The following is a 24,126-nucleotide window of genomic DNA, read 5'->3' on the forward strand; positions in this document are numbered from 1 at the left end:
TTAAAAAAATTGTTGGAAATGGAATCTTTGTGAGAAATATGCAAACTTGTTTCAGATGTCTTCTTAGGAGCTTTCCAATTTCCATGCTCTTTTCTGTTTGGTGTGGTTTGGTTTCTCTTAAGTTAAATTTTGATTTGGAATCAGGCCTCTCCAATGGCATGAGTAAATGGATGTGCCCAGGCTGTAAACTCTACCTGAAGTCTGGGTGTGGGAAGGGTATGTGCACACTCGGTGAGCACCACACACTTACACTTATGTGTATTTATAGGAGTAAATTTGAGGAGAAAAACTTTGTCCTCACTGGACTCTGCTTTAGGCTATGCCCCCAAACCATGGGCATTTACTCACTGCTCTCGGCCGTAAGTAGTAGTTTGGTGTGGGATGGAACCCAGGAAATAGCATGTTTTCTCAGCTGATGAAGTCTGTTTTCTTTCTGTAGCTGTTTCATTCATATGGGACTATGACTTCTGCTTGGGTTCTAGCCCCAATGGTTTACTGTTTGCTTCTTTACAAAACAATTTCTCAGGAAGTGGGCTCAGCAGTAGCCATATCCTTGAGCAGGGGTGGTCCTTAGTATCCTTGTTGCTGAGTCAAGGGATGAGGACTTGGCTCTGGTGGTCAGGAATATCTCAGGCATCCTCCACCTGGTCTCATCGGCTCAGGTTCTTCTTTGAGTGGATCAAGTGACTCTTGAGAAACAAGTCCCTAGGAATTAGCCCTACTGATTTGAAAGCTGTTCCGTTTTTCCTTCCCTGTCTAGTTTGACATTGTGGAAGAGGAACCATCCCTGCTTGCATGGCCTCAGTTACATTTCTGAAACTGCCCCTCTCATCTCAGCCTGTACCAGGGGAGGAAAAAGACCTGGAGTAGGCATGGGTTTGAAATGAAACTTACTTATCAGTGCAAACATTATATGAAGGAAGGAACATGTTTCTAGCTATTGGTACTTGAAATAGAAAATGATACTTTAACAGGAACACAGGAGATGGATCAATATCAAATCATCTCCAAATGGAAGTCCTTTACTCAGAGCCAAGTGTATGTGTTTGTATTCAACCCCAAATGCTGCTGAGAGTGGGCATAGACATCCTATGCTTGTTCTGTTTGATCTCAGCACCCTCAGGTTTGAGTACTGAATCTTTCAAAAGGGACTATAAAAACCTGCTGGATCTGTGTTTTCTCTGCTTCATCTAGAAGTTCTGCACATTTTTTGCAGATTGATAATAACTATGTTGGTATTAAAGGAGAAATACATGAGCAGGCTTTTCCTTACACCACTAAGAGCCATACTGGCTTTACTTGGACACACTAATTTTTCCTTTTGAATCACCAGTGCATGTGGTGGTAATTTGGTGTCTAGAAGGCACGCTAAATTATTGGTTATAATAAATTGATGTCATACCCACAGAATGGCAAGCAAGAGGATGAATTAGGGATAGAAATAGTAACTTTTTTTTTTTTTTTTTTTGTTTAGGAAACCTCAAAGTGCACACTGAAATATTACCATGTTGGTTCCATTTAAAAAAGAATAGGAGGAGAAGGAAAAGAGATTCAAAAGACAAAATTTCAAAGCTGTAAAGTATAGTAAATCTGATTATAGAATAAAAATTTACTGCTTTATCTTTCTGGAAATCTCTTTGCATAGCTGGCTGAGAAAGGGAGGTAAGACTGCATAAAGCTAACTGTAGTGATGTTTCCAAATGGTAGTGTGTCTGTGTGTCTCCATGCCTGTCTCAAATGGTAGTGTGTGTAACTTGTGTGTCTGTGTATCTCCATGTCTGTCTCAAATGGTAGTGTGTGTAACTTGTGTGTCTGTGTCTCCATGTCTGTCTGAGTGAGTTTATATGCACCACATACATGTATGTGTGAGTCTGGAGTTGCAGACCTGTGACTGCCTGAAGTGGGTCCCGAGTCTTGTGCTAGAGCAATAAGGGCTCTTGGCTCCTGAGCCATGACTCCAGCTCCCCAGAGTGTCACTCTTAACTACTCTTTTCTTTGTAAATTTTTAGAATTTTCAGTCACGTAAGTTTAGCAGAAAATGACCCCTCTACCTGCTCTAAGTACCTGGATTGCTGATTCTTAGCACATTAGCTTTTGCTTTTTTTTTTTTTTTTTTTGTGCCTTTTATTTTATTTGTGAACTTTATGTCAGTTTCAGATACAGTACTTGGTTTTGCCCTTAAATACCTCAGTGGTATAAACATAGTACACTAACAAGATTGGGCCATTGACATTGTTCTATTCTTTCACCCAGAGACCGTATTCCCATCTCATCAGTTATCCCAGTAACAGCTAAAGCAGATAGACAAACATAAAGGCTTCTCAGGATTAGAGTCCAGGATTCTATGAAGTGTTTTGTTGGTCTGTCTTGTAAGTGTCCTAGGTCTGGGCCTTGTACTTGCTGTCTTACCTTTATGTTAAGTTATAGGTGAGGCCGAGTGTGGTGGTACCTGCTTACCTAGAATTCTAGCACTTAGGGGTCTCAGGCAGAAACAACACAAGTTCCAGGCCAGCCTGGGTTAACTAGTATAGGCTTTGATTTTTTTCAAAACCTACTTTTAATAAGGGTTTTTAATGTTTTAACCTCTCTTCTAGCTCACTACCCACCAGAGGTAGTGGAAAAGAAAGGTTATCAGGATACAGAGGGGTGTGGACCTGTTTAGAAATAGTTCTTTGGAGCAAATTCAGTCTGTGTTGTCAAGATCTCAGCAGTTCAGTTCCCATAAATCAGCAATGGCAGTTGGATTATTTGCAAACACCGTCAGTCCAGTTCAGTAGTCAGGATGGCAGAAGCACAACCCAGTAGAAACATCTAGGCCTCCACCAAATTGGCAGAAGTCAGCAGGAGCAGCCAGGAGCAGCAGGAATGCCAGAAGTTCTCTGCCTGCCTCTCTCAATGAAGCGAAGATCAGCAAAGACTCGAAACCATTGATGCATTGCAAAGCTAGCTATGCAAGGCCTCCATCAGTGTCCATTGAGTCCTGTTTATGCTCCCTGCAAACATCACATGTCCTCACACAGGCCTTGCCTCACCATGTCAGTCTGCATCAGCAAGGCTGACATCACTGCCAATTGGCTCTAGAAACTGCCAGAACACCACCAGAAGTTTTTCGGTGCATTTCTTTCTATGAGGTCATGACAGCAATGGTAAAGCGTACCAATACCATCCAGTGTTGCCCACCATCTGTTGGGTCCTTCTTAACACTGTGTGTCCTTTGCTTGTGTGCTTTAGCAAAACATCCTTCCACCTGTGTCTGCTTTAGTAAAACACCATCAAAGAAGCCATAACTTTCCAATGCAACCAGCAAGACCTTGTTTCTACCTGTCTCTACTCTCATCCCCCAAAGGTTTTGGAAACGTATTTATAGAATGCTCCTAAATTTGGGTTTTGTTGCCCCAAGTTGAATGATGTTCTATTCTCAGAACATTACAAAAGGAATGCATGATTGCATTTCTGTCTGTGTAGTAGTAATAATGGAGCACTTGCCAGGGTTCTCCACTGTATTGTGACTTTCTCTGTGATTATTAATCTTGCATACTTTGAGACCCTGAGGTATAGTTTCTTTTCTCACTGTCATGGAATTTTATCATTCATTGATAATTATTTACTTTCTTGGAATTAGCTTGAGTGTCTTATTAACTTGTGAAGGGATTATGTCAAAGTTGAGCAGTGTATCTCTTATCATGTGTGACAATGTACAGTGATGTAGCCTCAACTGACATCAGGTGGCCCAAAGGGATTAGGCACATATCCTGTCAGGGTTGGGTTGGAATACTGAGTGCAATCTGGGTGCTTGCTCTGTCATTGGATAAGCCCTTCTCCCCTATTTCAGGGGCTGTGCCTTCTGGAAGCTAGCACATTCTACTTAAAAATAGTTCAGAATAGAATTGATCTGTGGTTGTTCTCTTGTTTCATTCACTTCAGAAGCTGTTATTGACTCTTATTGTTACATTTAAAGTTTTCAAATAAGTACTTTCTGAAGTTTAATGTGTCACACATCGAAATCAGTGGTTTGTTCCACAGGGCCAGTGATGCTGAGAGGTGAAAAGAACTTGGAGAAGTAGAGGTTTACTGGGAAGTCCCTGGGCTGACCTCCTTCCCAGCTTTGAGGGTCACTCCTGCTGTTGTCCAACCCTCTGCCATGATATGGGCAGGCAGGGGTCCTCTCCCAAGATAGTGTGCCATTAGACTTTCAGCCTTCAAGCTTGTGAATTCATAGTGCTTTGATAAGTGTCCAGCTGAAGTACTTCCTAATAGTAATAAAGAAGGGCTGAGGAGAATGCTAGTAGTTTTTATCCCAGAAACCAGTGATACTTTAGTAGTATAAATGAATGTAGGAGTGAGGAATCTAAAAGGCTGAACAAAAGGCTGAATATTCTTACATAAAAATGATGTGTTTGACAAGATACATTTAACCTAATTGTAAACATTGAACCTGATTATATTGTACGATGTATATATCAAAACACCTTGATATATATCTACTGTTTTGTATATTCATTTAGAAATTAACTTAAATGAAAAAATATATGGACTCTATTCTTTTTAAAGCCCAAAGACAATAGTATGTATTTGCCCAAAATTATATACCTTTATAGCTGGTTTGTGATAGGTTTTTATTTTGTTTTTAAAGCTACCCAATGTAATTTATCTTAATTAATATTTTTTCTTGCTTAGTTTTTAATAGTACTTTTAAATTTTATTTTAAATAATATTAAATTTTAAATTATTCAAACTTTTTTGTGTGGCTTTTTAGCTAGGGTCTTGCCTTATTAAAAGTACCTACAAACTAGTCTTTTAGATCTACCATTTTAAAATAAAAAATTCCTAAACTTGGAGTCCTGTCTCTCTTCTACACTGATGTGTGCTGCTAGTGGTCAGCTTAGATCTGTGTCAGCCCCCCCAGGACAGTGATCACCCCAGGACAGTCTCACACCCATTACCTTACATACTTTGCCACTTCCTCCCTGGCATGCTGGGCAGTGTGAACATGTCACTGGCACCTTCTGGGGTTCCCAGAGCTCATGGTGAGCTGTTCAGTTGCATGAGCTCAGACTGAAAGTAGCTGGAGTATGTCAGAAGTCTCAGGGCTGACCTTCTCAGCTATGGGATGTATATTGAATCCTTCCCTGGCTGGCTTGCTTTGGCTTGATGTTGCTCCAAATTCTACTTGTAGGAGGACATAGAAGGAACTTACCAAACTGCTTGGTTACAGTTCCGGAAAGGTGGCTGGTGACACAGTGCTTTGTTTTTCCTTTTGTGTCTGGTTCACCTGGCTTCTTTATGGTTACATAGGTTAAAGTTACAACAGGACCCGAGGAAGCCCCTCTCACCCAGTGCTCCCAAAGCTTCCAGGAACACCTGCCTGCATTTCTTCCTCTCAGCTCTGCCAGCCTCCTGTCATCTCTGTACCAGATGACTCAGCTGCAGCCACAGCCTTTGCTAAGACTGAGCTCTTCTGCCTGCTCTGCTCCACCTCCTCAGTGGCCTGCTGGAAAAGGAACCTCATGTCTACCCATCAAGTGAATCAGATTGGCCACCAAGGACACTGAGGACATATGCTAGGGCTACCCCCCAGCCGCCCACCTGTTCTTAGTTACCCTCTTGGGGAACAGAGCATCAGCGTTTGCTGTGCTGTCTAGGCTGGCCCTGAACTCCAGGCTCACCTGGTCTTCCTGCCTTAGCCCTTACATAGCTAACTACCCGTGACTTCAAATGAGCACCACCATGTACAGTTTATGCACCTCCTTACTCTATTCTCAAACTTCACCCTAATCCATAGGGTTGAGATGACTCTTCTTGCCAGAGCACCTTCATGTTCATGGGGCGGGGCTGTGGGGGGGCACAGAGGCACATGTGACTGTTTGTCTCACTACTAGCCTCATTACTTTTTTTTTTTTTTAATTCCATGGGGTCACATAAGGATATGTTTGTGCAAGTATATATGCTCCGCGTGTTTGCCCATACCTCTCTACCCTTCCTCTTTCATCATTTTCTTTATAGAACTCAATTTTTGCCAGGAATTTACATGGTTTGGATGATCAAATTTTTCTAGGCTTCTGTACAAAAGAATACTCAACTAGTTTCAGAAGAAGCTAAAGCTGGGGCAGAGAGGACAAAAGAAGTCTCTGCAAGCTCCACAGGGACTCAGTTCGTGAGCCTTGGGCTGTGGACACAGGCCGACCCTGCTTCGTGTGTACATGATGTTGAAACAGCCTATGGTTACCTAGTGGCAGTCTCCTTATTGAGGTCCTCAGTTCCCCAGAGCTCCACTACCTTCCCCAGATGGGAACAATGTAAATAATAGGAAACCTGGGACTGACATGCAGTTACAGAAATATGTGATAGGCCTGTAATCGTGCGTTTTTTATGAGATGTTATTCTGAAGTGTTGCTTAAATAATGGTCAATATGGCATTACGAAAGAAGGGGCAGACCACTATAAGATGCATCCAAGAAATGCAGTAGAAATAGGGAATTGCTATATTGAATACAGGCTGGGTCCCCAAGGATTTCTGGTTGGCAAGGCTGTTTCCCAGGACGTGGGGGTGTGGTCTGGGTTCTCAGCTCTCTCCTGCCATGTTCCCTTGTTGGGAATGGGTGCCAAGGTCGCTGTGCTGAGACTCTGGCCCAGGAGAGGAACAGGACCCAGGGGTTCAGAGGTAGGAGACATGTCATTTCTACTCCACTGGGGGAAGAGTTGGGACACCTCACTGAACATAAAGTCTTGCTTGGAGGACAGACCAAGAGGTCACAGTCTGCAAATATTTTAAGCAGCCTGTGCTCTCTTTTGTAGATTGGAGTTTTGTTCCCTAGGTTGCAAAGGCAGATCACTTAGATCTCACGATTTATGGCAGTGTACCAAGGTCAGGTGCTTAGCACAGTTGAACAGTGCAGTTTAACTGGCTTTCAGGTTTAAAAGCTCTTACTTTTGGAACAGACTTCTAGCATTTCCATTCCAGCAGGTTGGCTGTTGGCAGCTGGTCATTAAATATATTCTGTATGTAGTTTTGGTTTTGTGTGTTACAATTTAACATAAATTTATAATTTGACATTCTATAAATGACATAATTTGGGGTTATTCTTATATATTTGATGTAAATTTTTCTGTTCCGGAAAGTCATTCTGACTGTAATAACAGATGTGATATCTTAGGAATTCTCTCAGAGTATAAGCCAGTGCATCAGTCCAGATGGGATGCTCCGCACAGGGCGTCTCCCTTTAAATTTCTGTCCTGTGGCTTCAGCTTTCCCTTGTAACAGGAGTTTGGGGATGCATTTGTGGTGAAGCCTGTATTTGGAAGGGTTGGAAGTGCTTTATTGTTAATCACAGCACCCTGATCTCAAAAGAAAGAAGGCATTTAAATGGGTCCTGCAGTTAGATCTTGCCAACTTGCACACTTTTTTGGGAAGAATCAACATAAAAATTAGCTTCAGAGTATTTATATAGGTACGCACTTAGATAAATCAAAGAAACAACTAAAGCTAAATATGCTTTGTGCGTTTTCATCTAAGGAAGTTACCTGCGCTCACTGTTAGCTGGTAGGGTTGCATACACCCAGTGTGTGTGACGAGGACACTTGGAGAGAACTTAAGGCATGTGTTCACGTTTGGATCACGGCTCTCCTGCTTGTTCAGCTCACTGTGGCACAGCTCCTTGTCATGGATCTTGGTGTAGAGTGCTGCTGTTCCTCACTTGGTGGTATGGCTTTGATCACTTATTTTGTCATTAATTGGATCTTAAAGTACTAATAGTGGTTATTTCTAAACAGTAATTCTGGTTAGTTTTGGTATTTCTGGAGTCAATATTTGCTTTTTGCCTCTCAAGGTTTTTCTGGTTTCTGTTGGTAAGCATGAATTGACCATTGCTTACCCCTGTGGGTACCACCCTCATATGCTGCACACAGATATGCAATTTTTAAAAAATCTATTAAAATATAATTTTTTTTTTTTTTTTTTTTTTTTTTTTTTTTTTTGGTTCATGAGTGTGGGAGACCTTCCCATCTTCTAGTGTCTTCCTTGGTTTCTTTCTTTAGTTCATTGAAGAGGTCTAACATCCTAGATTTGCTTTTTTCTAAGGTCTATAAATTCCTCCTTTTTTGAAAAAAGTTTTTTCCAGTTTGCTGGAATGTAAGTTTTTAAAGATGTATCCTAATGCATTTCTGAGTTTCTTTAATATCTTTTATTAGGTCTCTGTTTCTTCTTCTAATTTGATTAATATGGATCTTCCCTCTCTTAGTTTGGTTGCCAGTTTACTAATCCTGTGTATCTTTTCAAAGACCAACTCTGTTTCTTTGATTTTTTTTTAAATTGTTTTTTCTTTTTCATTAATTTCTGCTGTAATTTTGATTATTTCTTTCCATATACTTATTTGAGTTTGGCCTGTTTTTCTTTTTCCAAGGCCTTATTATATCTCCCCATTTTACATGAGCATAGCACTATTTGATACCTGACCATTAATGGGACATGAGAAAATGAGTGTGAGGAGGCTCAGAAAGATACATTTTCCTTTTTAGTCAGGGTTTACTGCTGTGAGCAGACACCGTGACCAAGGCAACTCTTAGAAAGGCAAACATTTCACTGGAGCTGGATTACAGTTTCAGAGGTTCAATCCATCATCATCGTGGCAGGAAGAGTGGCAGCATATAGGCAGGCCTGGTACTGGAGAAACCAGGTTTTTTTATGCCTTTATCTGAAGGAAGCCAGGAAGAGGCTCTCTTTCACACTGGGCAGAGCTTAAGGCTAAGATATTTCCAAGCCCCACCTCCACAGTGACACACTTCCTCTAACAAAGCTACACCTCCTCCAGTGAGGCTGCACCTCCCAATAGAGCCATTTCCCATGAGCCAAGCCATTCCACCTTCAAATGTAAGTTATTCCCACAGTGTTCATGAATAGCCTATTTTAAAAATGCTTGCTTTGTATTTACATCTACTTTATTTTTTACTTACTCATCTCTATCATATCTTTTTTTTTTTTGAAGCAAGGTCTCTGTAGCTCGAGTTGGCCTGGAATTCAGTGTGTAACCCAAGCTAGCTTCAAGCACATGGTCGTGATATGCCTAACCATGCTAACTGTTGTGATTAGAGATGTGAGTCACCACTTAGTTCTACTTGTTATAGTTATACATAATTGATTCTGACTAATGAAATTAAGATGCCATGAAAATGGAACTGTTCTCTGTGCTCTTACCCTGCCTCTGCCACCATTTTCCATGAGAAAGACTGCTCTGGTGTTTGACTGATTCTTTGCCAGCAATCTCTATGCTTTCTCTCTTCTGTGACTTTTTCACTGCTTTGTAACTCATGGTTCTAGTGTAGCTTTTTATTTAGCCAGCCCTGCCCTCGAGGTTAGTTATTGTTTGATTAGGGAAATTAAGGTGATCAGAAGTAGAATGTCGTAACTAAACACTGATAGGTTCCGAAGTGTAGTTGGTTTTCCTGTTTCAATATTGGTAAGTACTTATTAAACATTAAAGATTTATTTATTTTTACTTCATGTGTGTTAGCGCTTCCCTTTGTGTGCGTGTCACACACACTTACGGAGGTCAGAAGACAATGTGCAGGAGTCAGTTCTCTCTTGCATCACGTGAGTTCTGGAGTTCAGACTCACAGCAAGCATTTTACCCACTAAGCTATCTCACCATCTCTGAAATGATCTTAAGGAATTTTAAAATAGTATTGTAAGTGATGTAACTTTCTATGCGTGCATGCTAAGAATCATATGTAATGTAACATCCTACACATGCATGCTAAGAATCACATGTGATATAACTTCTTGCGCATGACTGCTAAGAATCATATGTCATATAACTTCCTGCACATGCCTGCTAAGAATCATATGTGATGTAACATCCTACACATGCATGCTAAAAATCACATGTGATACAACTTTCTACACATGCATGCTTAGAATTATATAATGTGACTTTTTACATGTGCATGCTAAAAATCATATGAGGTAACGTTCTGTACTTGCATGCTAAGAATCATGTGGTTTATAGCTGTAGACATAGAAATACTGCTTATAGGGCCACATTCCAGGGCTGGATGTGGCTCTTTTGCCGTTGACACCAGGCATACATGTGAGACACAAGCACATGGAGGTGTTCACATACAGAGTAACCTTGTCTTAAAACCCGCCTTTCACTCACGGGGTCTCATTTTGTTTGTGTAACGACAATTTAGAAGACAGTTTATGAGATACAGCTTATGAAATCTGTTCAGAAGCAAACCCTGGGACAGAAGTCTATAAGACTCTTTCAGAAGTGTATAGCAATGAAGTGGTGGCTTTTAACTGCTCCTGTTTATCCTTCCACCCCTCATAGCTCTCAGTGTTCCTCTCCCCACCGCACACATGCACACAGAGTGGAGACTGGGATTTAATTGAATGTCGGGATAGAGGTAGGGTTAGAAAGTGGGATGTGCAGGGACCTGGAGATAGCCAGGATGTCAGTGCTTCCATTGCAGTGAGGGGCTGGGGCATTGGCTGGGGCGTCAGACTTCACTGTGCTTGGTGCAGCTTCATCTCAGTCCACAGTACCAAGTGTAGACAGGGATATAAGGCCAAAAGTGGGTAGCTAGATAGTTGTTTTGGCCATGTAACTAATCTGGAAGGTAGAACTCAAACTGGATAATGATACTGTCTCTCAGGTGAAATACCCACTTAAAATGTGTGTGTACAAAGAAGATGAACAAAATCAACATACGTAATTAATTGAGAGATGGGCTTACTGTAAATTAACTTTTGCGGTTTCTTCCTTTTGGTTAGAAACACAAGGCACAGTCCATGGATTGTTAATAAAACTTAAGTTACCCATTTGCTTTCTTTCAGTTGTTTTGTGCATGTGAAAAGCTAGTTCCAGCGTATTTGTTGAAATTCTCTTTTCCTTTGTGTGTGGCCCTCTTGTTTGCCCTTTGTTGGTTGCCTGCATCTTTTGTTTCTTAATACACACACACACACACACACACACACACACACACACACACACACACAGAGAGAGAGAGAGAGAGAGAGAGAGAGAGAGAGAGAGAGAGAGAGAAAGAGAGAGAGAGAGAGAGAGAGAAAGAGAGAGAGAGAGAGTCATATATTTGAAGTTCAGATATAATTATGCCATTTTCTCCTTCCCTTTCTTCTACCAACCCTTCCCACACATTCTCACTTATACACCTAAATATACAAGCACAACCTATTTAGTCCATATGATGTTACTTGTACACATGTGATTTCAGAGTTGGTATTGGATAACCAATTTGAAGGCCTTTATCTGGAATAGATTATTTCTCCCTCTCTACATTTTTTAGTTGCTTGTAGTTTTCATGTAGGGCTGAACCCTCGTGTGATTTGCCCTGGCATATCATCATGTGTGTTGGTACTGTTCTTATTTATGCATCCATGATGATGAGACTTCATGCGTGTAACTTCTGACATTGCTATGAAATGCAGTCTCAGTAAGCTTCCTGTTCCTCCGACTCTTAGACTATTTCCATCTGACTGAGCTGTAGGTGCAGGACCAGTGCTGTCGATATATCAGTTGGGCTGCACAGCTGTCGTCATTTGGACTGGTTTTGTTTTTCTGTGATGGTTTCTATCTGTTGTAAAGAGGGATTTCCATAACGAGTGGTGGGGACGACACTTACCTGTGGCTATCAGGACGAATATTTAGAATGTAGTCAGGGATTATTCTGGTTTAGTAAAATGGTAGCTATAAGTTTTCTTCCAAGAGCCATAACTTCACTAGCCTTAGGTACGTAGTTAGGTTTCCAGTACCAAACATGATTCCCCACTTGTTGAGTGTGCCTGAAATCTAATCAGAGAACTGTTAGTTACTACTACAGTAAACTGCCTCGCTGTTCATTATTTTAATTTATAGACTCATAACTGGATGTGACTGTTGGTTTCTTTCCTCCCTTAGAAGCTTGCATGGTGCCCTCTAATACCTCCAGATCCCATATCCAAAGCACATGGTATCTTGAGCAATCTGGTCTTAGCTTACATCTCTGGGTACAATCCAGGGCAGCGTATTAGCTTATTTGAGGGGAGTCTTTTGGACAGCCCTGACTAAGAGCTCAAAAGAGGGGTTTTCATGCTTGTTGTTGAAGTTTTGTTACATAGTAAATGGCTCCTAGGGCAAGCATTGTCAGCCCAGATGGAAACATTATTTAAACTCTATGTGCCCCCACCTGTACCCACCTATGAAGGGTAGAGACACTCATCAAATGATGTAAGCTTTTACTGATAGTTCTGCTTTTAGTGCATGAAATTGGAAAGGGGGTTTTTGAGGTAAAAGCTGGGGCTCTTGCAGTTCCCACAAGCTATTCAGGCATTTATTCCAGTATGCCAGTTAAAGAGACAAGGCGAAGAGATGTAGTGTGACCATGCTGGTGAAAAGGAACAGATGAAGGAGTTCAGAGACCCAAAGTCTGTCTTTGGCATACTGACACTTTCCTAGACTTAAGTAGAGGAAGAAGAGGGTAAACACTGGATGCCACATCTGCATAGGACTTTTCATTAGAGGATAGTTCTGTACATAATTCATTCTACACAGCATGGCCATGATTGGTAGTTAATAGTAATGGTGGGGCAGGGAAGAGAATGGCAAATGCATTTCCTCTGACAAGGAGTCTGACATGAAGCCAGAAGGGTGTAGTTTCCTCTCGGGGAAGGAAGAGTACCCATGGGACCCGGTGAGGAGAGAAGGGTACTGGAGGATGAATGTGAGCAATGTACTGCATTCTAACATGCTAGGTGAGCCCAGGTGAGCCCAGCAGTGTCTACACGGCCAATATAAAAATTAATAAAAGGGATGATGTTTGAGAGCTCGGGTGACTAACAGATGGGGCTCTGTGAAGTTTTCTGACTGTAGGGTTATCTCAATGGTATCATGTGATTGCTTAAACCCAGGGACCGCTACTCACAGAACCTTTTGTTTCACAGTCCAGTGCTTTGCCTGCTTCATTGCACAAAAGACTGAGTCCTCCAGCAGCCTGTGCTTGACTTTGCCAAGCTCAATTCTCAGTGACTTTGAAATGGCCACTCTGCTAAATAGTCAGATTTCAGAATTGGAATTAACCAGTTAGGCTCAGAAACATAGTTGAATATTTTACCATTACAAGCCCAGTTTAATTCTCATGAAAAATTTGGTTTTATGAATGAAGTCTTTAAAATGCAAAACTACATACTCCTTGAATTTAATTGCATGAAAATTGGCAACACTGACACAAAACTAATTAGGGGAGAACTAAGAGGGATATGTAGGACAACCGTATGTCCCAAGAGCCTGAAACAGCTCTGTGTGTGCTGGAGGTCTGACAGTTGTTAACATATGCCTGCTTTCAAAGTTTAACTTTGAGGTATGAATTATCTGGAGTTGCTGCCATGTAAGAATATTGATTTAAATATCTAAAGTGTGGGAGTGGCTATTTAAGTTATTATTGTTAAATTAGTATTGTTTTGAAACCATTTTTTTAGAACAAAAGAATAAGAAAGTTTTGCATAGTGGAACTCTAATCCAGACACGAAAGTGTCCATCTGGAACAGAGATAGCATACTGGTGTACTGTATTTAATGAGGCGCAGCAATGTAAACAGCTCACAGGAAGAACAAGGGCCTAGTGAGCATGTTGGCATTTGTTGCAGAGGACATGGGATACTTGCTAATGAAAACTCTAACAGGCATTTGTTAGGGAAGATTAGATGTGGGTAGTTGATGGCTGTTCCCAGCTGTACTGGGAGTTCCTGGGAATCACATGACCTTGGACTCACTCCTCTGGTTTGCAGCCGAATGGCACAGGGTTCTGAGATAGCTTCGAGCAGGGAGATGCCGCTGCTGGAGCCACCTTTTGCACTTAAGTAAGGGCTCACCGAATTGGCTACTGTCTGGACTGGCCTTGCTAGCCAGCTTGCTCTAGAGTCCTTAGCTCTGCCTCCTGCATACTGATTGTTGGCGATCTACACTCCAGCCCTTGTGTTTATGCAAGATCTCGCCTCAGAGCCCTCTATTGTTCATTTTGAAGGTAACATACCTCTAAATTTTTTCTTTGTTAAGTTTGACAAACATTTGATGGCCCCTTCCCAATCTCACACTCTGAGAATTAGAAGGAACGTGTGTGTGTGTTGCCTACCTCTCAACCCAACCCATCCTGGAAGAGGCTCTGTACAGGCTTCAGGCAGCTGTTTGGTAGGCTGATTGACTGAGTGTGCCAGCCAAGCCCATGCAGGCAGATCTTGGCATAGCTGTTAGACAGTTAGGAGGCCCATGCCCTCACGTGGTGCATCTGCTCCCTGTTTATTTCATCTCTGTCAGCCTTTCAGAAATCAAGGAACTTCCTGAAACTTAAGATTATTCTAGAAGTATCTTATGTTTCCCTCAGTGTATGGATGGATACTTTTTTTGTGTAAAAGTTTTGTTTGCTCACAATTGCAATAAAAATACAGAAGAAATCCCTCCTCCAGCACAGGGGTTACTAACCACTGTGAGTGTAGACTGTTGTCATTGTCATTGTTGTTGCTGCTGATCACTTTCTCCACAACCCCACTTATTTTTATCTTGTAATGAACTTACTTGTACTAAAGATAGATACAACACAATATTTCCAGTCAAACTTTTGAAGTTTATTTAGCAGGATCCTACAGCAACTTTAAAATTTTCTCACCATTTTAAAGTTTCCACAGCCCGTTAGTGAATACTTTCCCCATATTGCTATCATTACTAGGTACTAAATAAATCCTATCTAAACTCTAGAAACTGAGAAAGTATGGCAAAATATAGCCTTTAAGACACTTTAGAAATGTGTTATCCTTGCAAGTCTGTAAGAAATAATTGGCCATACAGAGAAAACCAGGCACTCATGGGAATGTACTGCAAAGAAGGTGTCTGTTGGCATCCACCTTCCCACATGTAGGATATTGTCCAGATAGAATAAAATCAAATTATGTTAAGAATTGTAAGTACTACAATAAAGACAGTCTAGAAGGACATGGTTTTTTTTTTTTTTTTTTTTAAGTGCTTATGCTCTTAGGTTTGAAAATATATCGTGGTTAGAGGAGTCCAACCTTATTTGTATACACTATTTGCCATATTTAATGTATCACATTAGCCTTTATCAGTAATTTAACATTGTAATCATTCAACAACTTCTCAATATCTTGAGATACTTAAAGGTTTAATTTGTTGGATATATATTAAACATCTTAAAACATGGCAGACTCTAGCTTGGGCTCTGGAGATGAAGTCAATAAATGTCAGAACCTTCTAGTACCCAAGACTCCCTTGCCTAGTCATGCTGGATTGGGCCCCTTTGTTTTTTGGATTAAGTGTTACTGTCTTCTCTCATGTTAGAGAGGCATATTCTTCAAAATATTCTAGGAAAAGAAAGTTTCGAGATAAATATGAACCTGCATTATCTGACAATTTTTTTTCTTTATCCTTTCCTGGTGGATAGTTTAGCTGGGAACGAAAATGTTCATTGAGGATGATTTTCACTTTTCCTGATTTTGAAAACATTGTTCTAGTAGTAGTATCTACATCCACTATCATTCTAGTTTCTGATTATTTGAACATGTATGTCTTCTCATATTTGGATTAAAAAAGTTCTTAAACTCTGGGGGAGGGGCAGTGTGGTGTAATACTCTTGTGGACGTCAGAAGACAGTTTTATGGAGTTGGTTCTCTCCTGCCTTGACATGGGATCCAGAGGTCAGACTCGGGTCATCAGGCTCACCTGGCACGTATTTCACATTGGCCACCTCACCAGATCCCTCTTGATGTTTTTAGTTGTTTTGTCCTTGGCATCCTAAACTTGCATTCCTTATACCAAGTGCTTAGGGCCTGACCAGATGAATTCTGGTCCTGGAATTCTGAGTCCATCTCCATGTTATCTCTCTTGAGTGATTGTGTCATTATCCCAGGTTTCTTGGAAGATTCTTCATTATCTTGAACACTGTTCCCCTTTTATCTAAGTTTACTTTCAAGGTAATTTCTCTGCTCTCCCTTTCTGTATTAAACTTCTCAGGATGGACTTAAGTTGTAGTTTTTCCTTTATTTGCTGCATTGTTTTTCTGTCTATCCCAGTGGAGTCTATTTCTAGCCTCCCGGTAGTCCTTAGCTGACGGTCCTCTTTTTAAAGAGCGAATCCTGGGGCTGGAGAGATGATCAGTGGCTAAGAGCACTGGCTGCTCTTCCAGATATCCTGAGTTCAATTCCCAGCAACTGCATAGTGGCTCACAGTCATGTAAAATGAGATCCAGTACCTCTGGCATGTGGGGGTATATATAGATAGAACACACACACACACACACACACACACACACACACAAACACACTACTTTTTTAAGTAAATCGCTAGCTTTCCTCTGTAGTGATCCAGTATTCTGGTTAACACTTTTGTTGGTGACCTCTGGATTATGAGACTATTTTAGTGACTAAGAAAGAATCAGGCTCTCTGAGGGATGATGAATGGGGGTTTGTGCTAGATGGCAGGGCTAATTGAGGAGTGGGATCCTACTGCAGTTCGAGGCTCATTATACTCCACTGTCAGCCTCATACCTTACTCCTCCGTAGGCGCTCAGTTACTTTTTTATGGTTTTGGTTGTGAGCTTGGCCTATAATGACTGCTCTCTCTTCAGCCCTCAGTTAATTTTTAGCGATAGTAAGCTGAAGTTACATGATTTAGAATCAAGAAGTGACTACAGACAAGAGGCAAAATAGTCTGTAGATAATCAATTACTTTCAGAAGTAAGTATTATTGCAAGTGAGGTTCATCATATTTAGTATTGAAATCTATTTCTGTTTTCTGCCAATCCTAATTTAGTTACAGTTCTTGGTGGATACTCCCTGGTGCATTTTTAACAAAAGTGTGCTACCACCCCCGCATAGATGACAGAGCAGCTTGGAATGTCTCCATGTAGATTCTGGAGTCTCCAGCTTCTCTTCTACTCTCTGCCTTCATGGTTCCTGACTGATACAGAGTGTTCCCGTGTCCCACAGCAGGCTTTGCTCTGCCCTCCTTCACTCGGTCTTGTTTCCTCAGGAAGTAGGACATCTCTTAGGTACAGCGTCCTCTCTTGACCCATTTCTTCACGTTGTAAGTTCATTACTTTCATTCTCTTTGATTTCCTTTCATAGAGATATCTGAGAAGAAAAGAGGGCAAATCATGCAAGCTCTGTCAGAGGGAGGGCTGAGATCCTCTGGCAGTTAGAGGAGCTGCACATGCTTCCGACTGGTCACATTTAATTTAGAAAGCCAAATCAACGCTTTGGGTATTTTTATACTTGGAGATAGCATCTTTCAATAATTTTGATATTTCCTCAATTTGTTGTTTGAGTTTGAAAATGATAAGTAGGTGAAATGGCAGTACTGCATGTATTGCAGCAAGTGTGTGTCAGTGCTTCCTGCTTTGGCGCTGTGTCTATGAATATGAAATAAGGAGTTTTAGCACCTGTAAAGAAATTTTCTAAATTCCAGTCGTCATTTTGAATTCTGGAGTCTGTCACTGTGGCGCTGCCCCGCATTTGGAAAGTGAGCAGTAAGGGAGCTGCTGCCAAGTTGAGGAGGTCATCTCTTCCTAGCAGCTGGACACGTCTGCGTTTCCCGTTGCCAGTTGCTCCTCAGGCCCAGCCATGTGCTAGAAAGGAATGGGATCAGGCAGTATGCATTATGTCTCCGAACTCACTATGTAGACCAGGCTGACTTTGAACTTACAGAGATCCATCTTCCCCTGCCTTCCAGGTGCTGGGCTTAAAGGTATGTGATAAGAAGCTTTTGTTGTTATTCAGAACAGCAGCAAAATACTTCAGCTGCAGAGCTTTGCTCTACAGACCCAGGGCTGCAGGCCTTAATAATTTTGGGCTGGGTCCTTAGCCCTTGGGGCCATTCATTGGCTAATGTCTTGTTGAGATGTTACCTTAAGCCATTCCTATCCATTAAGTTCTGATCTCACGTGGTTGCCACTGACTGAGTGAGTCTAGGCCTTCTGTGTGATGTCACTGTCTAGAAAAGCTTTTCAGTTTCAGATTTTGTGTTTAGGGTTAGCAGCTGTTAGAGGAGATGTAAGGATGGAGTGACAGTTATGCAATTCTAAACCAGTTTCTCTTCTTTCCTTCACAGATGCAGCAGCTTTTTTATGAGAATTATGAACAGAACAAGAAAGGGTACATTAGAGATCTCCATAGCAGTAAAATCCACCGAGCGATCACCTTACACCCCAACAAAAACCCACCCTACCAGTACAGGCTACACAGTTACCTGCTCAGCCGTAAGATTGCTGAGCTGCGCCATCGCACGATCCAGCTCCACCGGGAAATCGTCCTGATGAGCAAGTACAGCAACACAGAGATCCACAAGGAAGACCTGCAGCTGGGCATCCCACCCTCCTTTATGCGCTTTCAAGCCCACCAGCGAGAGGAGATCCTGGAGTGGGAGTTTCTGACTGGGAAATACTTATATTCGGCCACTGATGGCCAGCCTCCCCGGAGAGGGATGGACTCGGCACAGAGGGAGGCCTTGGATGACATCGTCATGCAAGTGATGGAGATGATCAACGCCAACGCCAAGACCCGGGGCCGCATCATCGACTTCAAGGAGATCCAGTATGGCTACAGACGTGTGAACCCCATGTATGGGGCAGAGTACATTCTGGACTTGCTGCTCCTGTACAAGAAGCACAAGGGGAAGAAGATGACAGTCCCTGTGAGGAGGCACGCATACCTGCAGCAGACCTTCAGCAAGGTCCAGTTCGTGGAGCACGAGGAGCTGGATGCACAGGAGCTGGCCGACAGAATCAACCAGGACTCTGGGTCCCTGTCATTCCTCTCCAATTCCTTGAAGAAGCTCGTTCCCTTCCAGCTTCCTGGATCCAGGATGGAGCACAAAGAGCCCAAAGAAAAGAAGATAAACATTCTGATCCCTTTGTCTGGACGCTTCGACATGTTTGTGAGGTTCATGGGTAACTTTGAGAAGACGTGTCTCATCCCAAATCTGAACGTGAAGCTGGTCATTCTGCTCTTCAACTCCGACTCTAACCCCGACAAGGCCAAGCAGGTCGAACTGGTGCGCGATTACCGGGTCAAGTACCCAAAAGCTGACATGCAGGTTTTGCCTGTGTCGGGAGGGTTTTCAAGAGCACTGGCCCTAGAAGTAGGCTCTTCCCAGTTTAATAATGAGTCTTTGCTCTTCTTCTGTGATGTGGACCTGGTGTTTACAGCGGAATTCCTACAGAGGTGCCGAGCCAACACAGTGCTGGGGCAGCAGATTTATTTCCCAATCATCTTTAGCCAGTATGATCCAAAGATTGTTTATAGTGGGAAGGTTCCCAGTGACAACCATTTTGCCTTTACTCAGAAAACCGGCTTCTGGAGAAACTATGGGTTTGGCATTACCTGTATTTATAAGGGAGATCTTGTCAGAGTAGGTGGCTTTGATGTCTCCATCCAAGGCTGGGGGCTGGAGGACGTGGACCTCTTTAACAAGGTTGTCCAGGCAGGGTTGAAGACATTCAGGAGCCAGGAGGTTGGAGTCGTTCACATCCACCACCCTGTCTACTGCGACCCTAATCTGGATCCCAGACAGTATAAAATGTGCTTGGGGTCGAAAGCATCAACATTTGGGTCCACGCAGCAGCTGGCTGAGCTGTGGCTAGAAAAGAATGACCCCAGTTACAGCAGAGGTGGCAGCAACGGCTCTGCCAGGACAGCCTGACTCCTGCCCCGCTGAGAAGGACATTTTTAATTGCCTAATTTATTTTTAAAAATTTTTTGTATAATCAGTTTTTGAAGTCCATACAAGGATATATTTTCCAAGTGGTTTTCTTACACAGGACTCCTTTAAGATTGAGCTTTTTGAACAAAAATGTGATCAATGTTTGCCTTTGAACACACCTTGCTGAACATTATGTAGCACTGGCTTCACCCTGACTTGAAGCGTGCCCGACGAACAAAACCTCTATATAAGAATTCTTTTGGTTTCTGGTTTTTACATTTCTTTCCTAGACAGCTCCCCTTTCTCTGTAGTCCTAAAGCAGAAAACTCGAACATTCCTAAGAAGTATTATCATCGTGATAAGAACACTGTACTCCTGGTCGATGTTCTGTTGAGACTGTTAACCTGTCTTGGTAAATATTCTGTTGTGACTGTTAACCTGTTGCCTTTGCACAAATTCTACCTTTTCCCTTTTTTTTCCAACAGTTTTTTTTTTTTTTTTTTTGTTTATTTTCTTGTTTGTTTGTTTTCTAAAGCCATCTTGAGTTCCAGTCACAAAGTAAGGAGCCAGGATAGCAGACAGGATAGTGGTGTGCCTCCAAGTGGGGAGCGGGGGAAAGCAGCCGAGCTGACCCCACTGTCACCCATGGCCTAAACGGACCTGGCACCGACGTCCAGGAAGGACTTGGCATCTCCTCTGCCTGGCCCTTCTCTCTCGAGGGCACAGTATTATCTAGGGTGACAACGAATGGCTGTTAGCAGTGTAACGAATGCACGCAAACAGACAAACACTAATGGAAATGTGCGGGAAGCTGGGCTTTGTCCTCTGTCCTGTGTTGTGGGTGGAGATGACTGCCTCGTGTTTTAATTACTGGGTTTTCTATCTTGTTATCTGAAATACCTTTAATTTATTTAATACCCGTTGTTTAGATCCCTGCCATTTTGAGTACTTGTCAGTTACTAGTATTTATGTGGACCATGAGTGTGGTTAGAATGTTTTATTTGCAGTAAACTGATCTCCAAAGATTTCCTTTGAAAACTTTTCCTCATCCTTAATTTTTACATTCCCATCTTACTAAAGATTAAGTGTTCTTTGATAATTTTGGTGCTCATGTGTTTTGGGGACAAAGGTGAAATGAGTCTGTTACACCAGAGCGTTTGTTTTCAACTCACAGATCCAATGTGCCTTAATAATTAGTTTTCATCTAGAGCTCAAACAGTGGATAGGTTTGCCATTTTTAATATACATCATTGGAGATCTGCTCATTTGTAAATAGCCTGTTGCATATGCGAACAAATAAACCAGTGGACAGTATTTTTCTATTGTACTTTGCACACCCGTTTTGTCTCGTTATTTGTGTGTCAGCTGAAGACTTGATTACATTCAGAGGGAAACGGTGAAGCACAGACTTCTGCCTTCACAGTTCCTGAGTCAGCACGTCTGTGGCTGCAGGAGTGACATGGAACAGACGTCTCAAGGAGGAGCTGCTGACTCCCGTGTAAAGGCCAGCGGCCTTCAGGTCAGGCCCAGGCCCCTGCCTGGCTCCTGGCTACAAATACGCTTTCATCAGCCCAGGGATCACCTATTAAACATTATCCCACGTAAAACCACCAACACTAACGGCTTGGGGTTTTAGGATCAATCTAGCCAGAGAAAAACTTGCACATCCGTTGCCATAGAATTCAGAAGTCACAAAGTGACCTCTGGTGCTATTAGCAAGGTTCTGTAGGTGACAGTTACATCCTGAGGGAGGCATCTGCAGTATGATGACACTTAAGTCCAGCATAATGACTTCATGCTCACAGAACTGCTCTAGACGACCCAGTTGCCATTTAGTCCATGAAGGTTGTTGGGTTTCTCGTATGCTCATGGAAGAAACCAGAGCCATCTTTACCCTCCAGTGAGGAAAGCTTGATGAGATTGCACATGTCTCTGCACTGGGGTTCTGACACCACGCTGTGTGCCTTGGGGCAAGGGACATGCAGAGCAGAGAGAGTGACACCTGGTTAAACTTGCTCCTTCCTCACTCCACCCTCTACCACACTTCTTGGTCACGTTGGTCTCCCCTCCTCCCCAGCTATCTCTAAGAATGCTGTTGGCCCCTTTCCCGGATCCCTGTGTCCGCTAAAACCCATGAAATCTGTTCTTGTCCCACCACTTCGTGTTCTCCAGTGTCCTCCTTCCAGAGGTGTTCTCAGTAATTCCTCTTGTCCCAGGCCCTCATTGTGGACACTGCCTGGTGACCTACTCAGCCACACCAGCTCTGTCTCAGCACTGTAGGCTGGTAGGCTCTGCCACGCTGACATGTATTTTTCTTCCGAAGCTGAAATACCCCAGTGTCTACACAGATGCTGCCTTAGACCCTTCTACCCCTAGTGAATGTGACTAGTTGGACTTAATCATTCTCCCTTGTCATTTCTCCCTCATTAGAGCTGTGTTACCTTAATTTTAATAAAACGTATCAAACTAGAATGACCATGTACACTAGGCCCATTTTAAAGTGTTTGGAAACATTTTGAAAGCTAAGAATGTGGATGGACTTAAGGTGCAGGGAAGAGATCATTGTACAGAAGGTAATGCACATGAACTCTCCCCATCCTCCCACCAGTCCAAGACTTCCCATGGTGGACCACCATATTTGGATCATCTTGGTGAAGAAAGTTGTGTATGTGTATATGCAATGAAAAAATTGTATCCTATAACGTGGAGACCCTGGCAGGAATGTCTGTTGGGCTCTTGGAGTATTTAAGGGCAGAGCAGAGTTTTATGGCCCTCTGCTACCTGGAGACGTTTGGGCTGGCAGGGGCTGGCAAGGGTGAGTGGTGGGCTAGGGTGGTCACAGAGCACCAGTGCAGGCGGTAACCGGCACGTCATTTTCGGAAGGAAGTCACATTTGCTTGACCTCATAACTCGGGCCAGGGAAAGGCTGGTCCTGAGCCTTGAGCCACAATGCCCTGGGATCCTCATGTTTCAAAAGGAAGATGAAAGGTATACAGTATCATGAAACCCCCACTCTGGGCTGTAGGCACAGGCAGACCTGTACTGGGAGAGAAGCTGGAACTGTACCTTTTCACCTAAGTCTGAAAGGAAGGGGAAGTAGAAAATGTTCATCAGCCTACCAATCAAGTTCCAACCCTCTGGGCAAGTCTGTCTGCGCCTTTTTCCTGCCCAGTCCTTGTCCACATTCTGTTTTACCAAATTTTCCAAGTCCAGCTCCCAGCACAGCCCAGGAGTAGGTCTGAAGTTTCTTTCCCGGTTGCAAAGACTCAGGGACTTTGCTAAAGCTCCTCCTTTCACTGTTTATCATGGTCAGGCTTTTCCTCCTTCCCTGGAAGGACCAGTCAGGGGTCTGGTGGTCTCTGTAGGCAGCTCTATTCACTATATGTGCTCGCAGTCAGGGGACACATCTCATCTGGGGAGGGAATGTTTATATTAAACAAACCTGCAAGCTTTCAGATGCATCACCCTGCTACAGTGTCCCTTGTCTTTCAGGACAACTGAAAATGAGACTCTTAGCTGAGTTCTGCTCCGGTCCCCAGAGCCTTAGGGATCCCAGGTGTCAGCCCTCCCCACCCTGAACAGCACAAGCTTTGGGGATTAGGCTTCCTTACTACTGGTTCAAAGACCTGTAATCTAGGTTGCAAAGGAGCTTATGTGCCACGCGACCAGAGCCAGCTGGGGCAGTGCTAAGGTGGCTGCACAAGGCTGCCATCCACCTAGGTGAGTCCCATGGTACTTTGTAAGCCCTTAAAAGAAGTCAATCTCTGTTCTCCATGGAGATGTCTACTCTGCATTTGCTTAGTCTGACTTGTAGATGTACTGAAGATATGAAAGTCAGGATCTAACGGAGCAAACCACAGTGATCTGTGCTTTAGTTATTTCCAATAGGGAATAAATAAAATAAATAATGCATTTATTTTCCCACACTGTAGGGTTTGGTTGGTTGTTCGTGTTGAATTTTTTTGAAGGGATGTAAGGAATGGGTCTAAGTCTTCAGAAACCACAGGTCCAACCAGAGCAGAACCCAGCTTATTATTAGCGGGGTTAAACTTAAAGCCGTTGCTGGGTGTCTTAGTTCACTGTTAATGACAATGCAGTTACAGTCCTCGCTGATCTAGATGAAACCCCAATGTTTCCCTTTAAAGAATATTCTAGCCATACTTCCTTTGAGATAGGAAGAGTAGTCATGCTAGATTGCTTCAGTGAGCAGATTAAATGATTGATAAGCTATCTAATGGGACAGATAAGAAGCCAAGTAGTCTGGGATAAGCTGTTCTCTGAATCAGTCCAGCATAGCTGAGTTCACGAGGCTTCAGGCAGCCACCTTCTGTGACTCCTCATAGCCCTTTGCCTTCTTGAAGCCTTGGTTGCTCGAAGTACCTTCACTTTTGGGCAAAGAAAATCCTTCATGTTGGACTTCAAAGTGACATTTA

At 42.7% G+C, this 24,126-nt stretch overlaps 1 protein-coding gene across 1 annotated transcript in view; it reads left to right on the forward strand.

The window, feature by feature from the left end:
* The window catches only part of CHSY1 (chondroitin sulfate synthase 1), a gene marked incomplete at its 5' end in the record, with an annotated part of 51,354 nt that extends 31,632 nt beyond the window's left edge, over nt 1-19,722 (forward strand). Inside the window, one exon of the mRNA XM_080913931.1 lies at nt 18,104-19,722. Coding sequence (XP_080770057.1) covers nt 18,104-19,693 — 1,590 coding nt within the window. The 3' untranslated portion in view covers nt 19,694-19,722. The remainder of the gene's footprint in view (nt 1-18,103) is intronic.
* Between the last annotated feature and the right edge of the window lie 4,404 nt (nt 19,723-24,126).

Source organism: Micromys minutus, assembly GCF_963924665.1.
Source record: "Micromys minutus genome assembly, chromosome: 3".
In the NCBI taxonomy this organism is placed as follows: domain Eukaryota; kingdom Metazoa; phylum Chordata; class Mammalia; order Rodentia; family Muridae; genus Micromys; species Micromys minutus.